The 7,777-nt window shown below is 54.4% G+C and overlaps 1 protein-coding gene across 2 annotated transcripts in view; it reads left to right on the top strand.

Moving 5' to 3' along the window:
• The window catches only part of GPR68 (G protein-coupled receptor 68), a 22,233-nt gene extending 15,133 nt beyond the window's left edge, over positions 1 to 7,100 (top strand). For both annotated transcript variants that reach the window (XM_011373147.2, XM_011373148.2), the window contains one exon: positions 3,842 to 7,100. In XM_011373147.2, coding sequence (XP_011371449.1) covers positions 3,939 to 5,057 — 1,119 coding nt within the window. In that variant the 5' untranslated portion in view covers positions 3,842 to 3,938 and the 3' untranslated portion in view covers positions 5,058 to 7,100. The remainder of the gene's footprint in view (positions 1 to 3,841) is intronic.
• Positions 7,101 to 7,777: the final 677 nt, after the last annotated feature.

The raw sequence follows: 7,777 nt of genomic DNA, 5'->3' as shown, positions 1-7,777 counted from the left end.
GCATATATGTATATACTCACCACTAGGAAACAACAGGCTTCCAGCCCGGTGACTCTCACCGAATTCTTAAGACCTGACAGGACGTGTTTCGCTGTGGCTTCCTTTGCCCTGTCTTGTTGGCACCCGGGGCCCTATGTGTATGAATGAATTTTATCTTCCCGCGGGTGGATTTTATCTGTCCCGTGAAGAACCTGAGGTAAGTTCAGAGACCCAGTCGATCCTGGGCAGGTGCCCCTGGGGACAGTTCGGGGACCTGTGCTGCTGCTGACTTCCTCGTGTGTAAGCCACGTGAACTGTTTGGCCCCACAGGTGCGGGCTGGGGATTCGTGGATAGGAGAGCCAGCAAGAGGGAGATGAGTGGGGCCCAATTCTGACTCACGGGGCTGTGGGCAGAGTTTAGGGATCATGAGTCTCAGCTGCCCCTTCTTCTCTTCCTCTCACTGTCAAAACATATAAGCAAAAACAAACCAAAACAAAGCAAAAGCAAAAAACAAGAACCCCCCCTGTGCACTCTTGGTGAGAATGTAAATTAGCGCAGCCACTGTGGAAAAAAAATGACAGTTCCTCAAAACATTAAAAATAGAATTGCCATATGATCCAGCAATTCCATTTCTGGGTATATACCCGCCCCTTCCCCAAAAAAACAAAAAACAAAAAACTGAAAGCAGTGACTCAAATAGGCGTTTGTACACCCATGTTTGTAGCAGCTTTATTTGCAATAGACAAAAGGTCGAAACAACCCAAATGCTTATTTAACAAATGAATGAAAAAACAAAATGCAGTATATACATATGAAGGAACGCTATTCGGCCTCAAAACAGAAGGAAATTCTGACACATGCTACAACATGGATGACCCTCGAGGACATTATGCTAAGGGAAATATACCTGTCGCAAAAAAAGAAAAATACTATATAATTCCACTTACGTGGGGTACCTAGAGCAGTCACCTTCATAGAGACGGAAAACAAGATGGCGGTCGCCAGGGGCTGGGGGAGGAGGCAGTGGGAAGTTGGCATTTACTGGGGACAGTTTCAGTTTGGGATGATAAAGGGAGTTCTGGAGATGGATGGTGGTGACGGTCGCACAACAATGTGCATGTACTTAATGCCGGAGAACTCTACCCTTAAAAATGGTGAACGTGGTAAATTTTATGTTATATACATTTAACCACAATTGAAAACAAAAACAAGAAGCACCCCCTCCACAGCCATCACTGAAATTCCAGGCCTGTGTCTGGAAAGGATGAGACAAAAAGGTTATTTTATCTTGCTCAAATGTACTTGTATATATGGTGAGCCTGACTGGGATTCCTAGATTTCCGGGGACTGAGAGGTTGGGGGTGAGTCTCAGGTGGGGACTGGAAGGGTCAGGGGGCTGGGCGCGGAGCAGGGAGACCTGGACACTAACACTCGCGCTTCCTTCCTCAGACAGGCTTTGGGCAAGTCGCTTTCCCTTTGAAACCTCAGTTTCCTCGCTTGTAAAATGGAGAGGTAGCATTCACTTATCCCTTCCAGAAGCATCCATGAAAGCCTGTGACGTGCCAGGCACCAGGCCTCTGCCCTCCTGGAATTTACATCTTCGTGGAAGAGACAGATCATCAACGGGCAGAGAAGTAAATAAACATGAAAAATCTCAGATAGTGAGGAGAGCTCTGTGGAGCAATCGAATAAGATGAGGTGATGGTGACTGGGGAGGGGGCTACTTAAGCGGGGTGGTCAGGGACGTTCTCACGAGGAGGTGACGTTTAAGCTGAGATCCGGCAGAAAAGGTGTCCATCCTGAGGTGGAGGCACAGGTGGGGGAGGGCAGTGGGCGGCACTTCGGGAGACGCAGTGGCTAATGCAGAGGCCCGAGGCAGGAGGGAGGCCGGTGACCAAGGCCGGCGTGGCTGGAGTGTGGTGCTGATGGGCAAGATGTGGGCAGCTGGGGTCAGATCACGTTGGGCCTTGTAGGTCCCATGAAGAATTTGGGTTCTGCCCCAGGTGTGATAAGAAACGGTCTCCGTGGGTTTTAAGCAAGGAAGAGGAGGATGTGGTCTGCATTTTAGGTGCTGGGCGGATAATGGGCCGGGCCCTGACTGGGAGAGCTGGCGTGGGCCGTGGAGAGAGCCACAGGAATCGGAGTGAGAAGGGGGTAGCTTTGGACCAGACCCATCTCTCACCCGTCTTAGAGACTCTTATGAAAGCTACAGGCCCTTTCCCCAGGAAAAAATGCACATACTTATATAAGATTGAGCATTTGATTTCATGGGAACCCCTCAAGTTTATCCTCCACAAACCCCAGAACTGCAGCTGTGGGGCTGATGTCTCTGAGCCCTTTCTCAGCATGCTGTAGCCACATCCAGACGGAGCCAGGCTCAGGTGGCCACAGAGCTATGCAGAAGCCTCTACAGAGCCAGTCGGTCGGAGATTGGCGGGGCAGAGGGGGCTGGTCAGCAGGTGCTGAGATGTATATAGGTCATGAACTCTGAGTGATTTATCTTCTGGTGGGACAGTTCTAGCCTGACTATGGTGAAGAGAGAGCAAAGGGCAGGGGTGATCTGCTGATAGCACAAAACAGCCTAATTCAGACCCCACTCATTCAGAATTTGCAACCATACAGACCGTGCATTCTCAAGGAGGAGTAGAAAGTTGGTTCCTGGGTGGAGTGAAAAAAGCTGAGATGTTATAAGGATTTGTCACCTTCTAAAGAGTCATTGTACATAAACAGATATGCAGTATACCTGGGGTATTAAAATTTCATGGAGTGGGTGGGTAGGAAAAAAAATGTCTAAAAATGCTCCTTAGGAGGATGAAGGATGATTATGGGGCGGTGGGGAGGGGGGAAGGGTTGAAAAATCCTGATTTAGTGAGAGTTTTCATCTGAACCAGAAGTGTCAAATCAATAGAGCAGCTCAGGCTTTTCATTTTGATACATTCATGTATAAAGTAGGCTTACATAACAACAAAAAGGTTATTCTGTCTTGCTCAAATGTACTTGTATATATGGCATTTTCTTTGCTATCAATAATGTGAAGTTTTCACTGACGTGAGCGGGATTACCATCTCTCACTTGGCCTCTTTGCCGCTGGGACAACGATGCCGTGCATTGTGACGCCCACCATCTCATGTGGCCCTGACGCTGACCCCGAGGGCAGGCGTTTTTATCTCCACTTACAGATGAGGAAACTGAGGCTCAGAAAGGGTAAATGACTCGCACAGCCTGTAAGCAGCTGCTCCTGGCCTGGTGCTCACGTCTGTCACTGCCTGTCGCCCCGTGCTGGGTCCCCAGGCTCTGTGGAGGAGAAGGGAGGCGGCGCCTGCTGACGGGCACCCAGGAATCCAGGCAGCGCCCCAGGGGGAGGCTCAGCCTTGGCTTCTCGCCAGAGCATGCTGGCAGGTGGGCAAGGTTGCGCCTCTTCCGAGCTGTCTGGGGAGGCCCCCAGGAGGGGCTGTGGCCTCGTGGTTGATTGACCTGGTACATTCCCATGAGTAAGTAGGAAAAAAGTGAATGACACTTAGAATAGTAGAATGGCTAGGACTTTACCGTTGTGTGTAGGTTGTAATTGATCCTTACTTCCAGCTTCCTTCTAGAGCTGGGCTCAGGACGAGCTGTGCTCACAGGACCTCCAGGCCTTACGTGCTGAGCTGAAGGACCAGAAAAATAAATGAGAGACAGGTAGCCAGGGGAGGAGGATGGGGAGACGTAAATCACGTTTAGATGTTCTAGCTGTGTTGGAGCTTGTTGGCTGGCTCATCTTCTCAATTAAATGTGACGCTTGGAACAGTGTCTGACACGCAGTAAGCGCTATAGAAATGTTAGCTCCTATTTTTTTAAGCCTTTCCTGCCTTTGACTTTCAGGGGCTCACCCCACCAAGGAGGCCCAGCCCCTGAAACGGCTCGAACCACATCCTATAAACAAGATGGCCGCAGAGAGACAGGCCCACATCCTGAGCCCATGAGGGGCGAGGCCTCTTCGGGCCCAAAGATGGGCAACATCACTGCAGACAACTCCTCGCTGAGTTGTGCCATTGACCACACCATCCACCAGACGTTGGCCCCGGTGGTCTACGTCACGGTGTTGGTGGTGGGCTTCCCCGCCAACTGCCTGTCTCTCTACTTCGGCTACCTGCAGATCAAGGCCCGCAACGAGCTGGGCGTGTACCTGTGCAACCTGACGGTGGCCGACCTCCTCTACATCTGCTCGCTGCCCTTCTGGCTGCAGTACGTGCTGCAGCATGACGACTGGGCCTACGGGGACCTGTCCTGCCAGGTGTGCGGCATCCTCCTCTATGAGAACATCTACATCAGCGTGGGCTTCCTCTGCTGCATCTCCATCGACCGCTACCTGGCCGTGGCCCATCCCTTCCGCTTCCACCAGTTCCGCACCCTGAAGGCGGCCGTCGGCGTCAGCGTGGTCATCTGGGCCAAGGAGCTGCTGGCCAGCGTCTACTTCCTCCTGCAGGCGGAGGTGGTGGAGGACGAGAACCGGCACCGCGTCTGCTTCGAGCACTACCCGCTGCAGCCGTGGCAGCGGAGCATCAACTACTACCGCTTCCTGGTGGGCTTCCTCTTCCCGCTCTGCCTGCTGCTGGCCTCCTACCGCGGCATCCTGCGGGCCGTGCACCGCAGCCACGGCACCCAGAAGAGCCGCAAGGACCAGATCCGGCGGCTGGTGCTCAGCACCGCCGTCATCTTCCTGGCCTGCTTCCTGCCCTATCACGCGCTGCTGCTCGTGCGCAGCCTCTGGGAGTCCAACTGCGAGTTCGCCAAGGGCGTCTTCAACACCTACCACTTCTCCCTGCTCCTCACCAGCTTCAACTGTGTGGCGGACCCCGTGCTGTACTGCTTCGTCAGCGAGACCACCCACCGGGACCTGGCCCGCCTCCGTGGGGCCTGCCTGGCCTTCTTCACCTGCTCCAGGACCCGCGGGCCCAGGGAGGCCTATCCACTGGGCGCCCCCGGGGCCTCTGGGGGAAAAAGCAACGAGCCCGAGTTGTTAACGAAGCTCCACTCAACCTTCCAGACCCCTGACTCTCCTGGAGGGGCAGGGTCCCCCACGGCCGGGCTGGCCTAGCTGGGGTCACCCACGTGTGGGGTGAGGTGAGGCCTGAGCTTGCTGGCTGGCTGCCGCCCGCTTTGCCAAGTGCAGGTGCCTCTTTCTGCTGGAGGGAACAACGGGCCAGGGCCACCGAACCCGGGGCCTGGGCTGCAGCAAGACCTCTCTGGCCCCAGGGAGCCTGCTGTGGCTTGCAGAGCCTGATGGGGCTGCCAAGCCCCGTCAGCCCTCGCTGTCTTCTGTGGCAGGCCGGGCCGCTGGCGGGCAGAAGACAGAGAACCGCCACCTCCCGGAGGTCCTCAGAGAGAAGCTGGGGTGGGGGTGGGGTACGCAGTGTGGGGACATCGGGAGAGGAAGATTGGGAGATGGGCTGGGTGCTTGAGTGTGCCAGGGCCACTCAAGGGCCTCCGGTGTCGTCGTCACAGATGGCACCTATGCAAACGCACCTGTGTTGCCTAAGGAGGTGACACACTGGTTGGATGGGGAGAAGGAAGTTGGAGGGGCATTTGGGGCACTAGGAATGTGCATGAGGGGACAGTGAGGGGAATGACAGGCAGAGGAGAGACCCCAGTTCCGGCCATGTCGCAATTTCACAGGGAGAGTTGAGCAGAATCCCCAAGCGTCAGGGCTGATGGAAAACAAATCTCGGGGCTCCCTGGGGCAATATCTGGGGTCCTTTAGAAAGTCAGTACTGAGGCACAAATGTCAGGACAGACCTAAAGCCAGGGTGTTTAATCGGGCTCCCTGCACACAGATTCCTCCCTATTACTGTTCTGTTTCCATGTGCCCTGGAGCGCCAGACTCGCAGGCCTGGGAGTGTGTGCGCTCATGGTTAACGTGCCAGGCTCTCCACGGCAGCTGTGGGCCAAGACGCCGAGGTGAGGGCATGTGACTCTCGGCAGTGTCCCCCCACCTGGGCCTCTTCCTCCGTCCCCTGCTGCACCCACTATGGAGCGTCTAGCGGTCTCACAGAGGAGCATGGCATTCTTCCTGAGGTCCCAGGGACAACAAAACAAACAAAACAGAGATGCATTCTCTGGCATCTCTCAGCCCAAAGCTCCACTATGGTTAAAACAGCCCCTGTGGCAGAGAGGAGGTGGCCCCAGGCTCACCTTGTCTCCTTCGTTCTCCAGCACGGCTCCTCTGCCAGATGTCCACTTCACACACCTGGAGAGTGACAGTGGGTCCGCGGGCTGTGTGTAGCCCAGGCTACCAACCGCCACCTTTTGTCCTGTCCTGGAAGGCGGGGTACGGGCTCAGCTCTCCTGCCCCTCTGTGCTGATCAGGTCGAGCCCCTGCCCTGGTGAACATACCAAGGACCAGAATTGCTTATCGCTGCTCCGGGGACCTGCCCATCTTAACGGAAATGCTAGCTCTCCGGATGTGCTGGTCGACGGGTAGGGCCGGCTCCGACTTCCCTGAGACTCGTGTCCTCACAGCCAAGAGATAGGTGGGACAAGGATAGGGAGGTAGAAGCTGGCATCAGTAGAACATTTCAGAAATCTGCTAAAAAGAGGGCCAGGGAGAACATTTCTAATCTCTCTTCCCCTCTCTTCCCCGCTCTCCAAGAGGTAGATTTACCCTGCATCCCCTAACCCTCTCAACAGGGGTGCCCAGTGGCAGAGAGCCCAGGCTGGATTGTCCTAGAGAAGTGGGGTCCCAAGGCTATACTTGGCTTTGACTCAGCAGCACCTGCCCCAGCTGCTTATAGAGGGCCTGCCATAACCTGAAGAGGCTGGAGGAGGAAGTGACTCAGACGAGGGAGTCTGAAGGTGGCTGAAATGGCCACACAGCCAAGAAAAGCCCATCCAACCCCAGCCCAGGATCTGGTACTGCTTGAGCCCTCTATGGCTCCTCATTCCCAATTCCCCGCTATTTTGACCTTAAACATGGCGTGCCCACTGGGATGGACTGGGATGAGCTGAGGGCGGTTCCACTTACTATCAAGAGTTGTATTTTTGTATTGTCCTCTCTTTTATGCCAAGTGTGTGTGCGTGTGTTGGACTGTGCAATGGATTTATGTAGCAAACTGGAGTCTCCAAATAAAACACAGCAACCAGCCACAGCAGGTGTGTGAGGCAGTCCTTATGGGGAAGGAGGGTCTTCTAACCCCAGGGAGATCCAGGGGCCCTTGAAAGGCCCAGTGGAGTCAGCAAGGCCCAGGATTGACTTTCTCATGGAAAACTTGAACAGAGCAATTGGGGGGTTCACCCTTGATCACCCAGCAGTGTCCAGGAAGGATGGAGCCCTCAAGTGCAGTAGGGACTTCCTTCCCTCCTCTTGAGATTCATAAAGTGTCTTCGGCTCTTCAGGGATGTGACCACCTCCCCTGTGAGGACAGAGCCCAGCCCTGTGGTTTGGAGAATGTCACTCCTTTTGTCCTTGGACATGTGATCCCTTTACCAAGTAGCTGCTCCCCACAGCGAGGGAGGGCTTGACCAGACCCTCCTCACCAGGGAGGATTGCCAAAGCCAGAAGGCCTGTTGCAGCCATCTCTTGGGGGCTGTCCACGCTGCTTGGGTCTGGTTTTGGGACGCCCACATCTGCTGACCAGAGTTTTTAGGCTGGAGCATCTTCTCAATAGCGGCAGACTCCATGTTTACCGCTAAGGATTAAGTGCATCATATTAAATGTAAATTTGGTTCTGGTCACTTAATCCCTCTCTGGGTCAGATTCCCGAAGTGTTCTGGAAGAGTCATTCCTTCTTCCAAACAGACTGAGGACATTATTGGCATCTA

Source organism: Pteropus vampyrus, unplaced genomic scaffold (assembly GCF_000151845.1).
Source record: "Pteropus vampyrus isolate Shadow unplaced genomic scaffold, Pvam_2.0 Scaffold219, whole genome shotgun sequence".
Taxonomy (NCBI): domain Eukaryota; kingdom Metazoa; phylum Chordata; class Mammalia; order Chiroptera; family Pteropodidae; genus Pteropus; species Pteropus vampyrus.
Note: the sequence above shows the minus strand (reverse complement) of the source record. Positions and strands in the feature narration are given on the sequence as shown.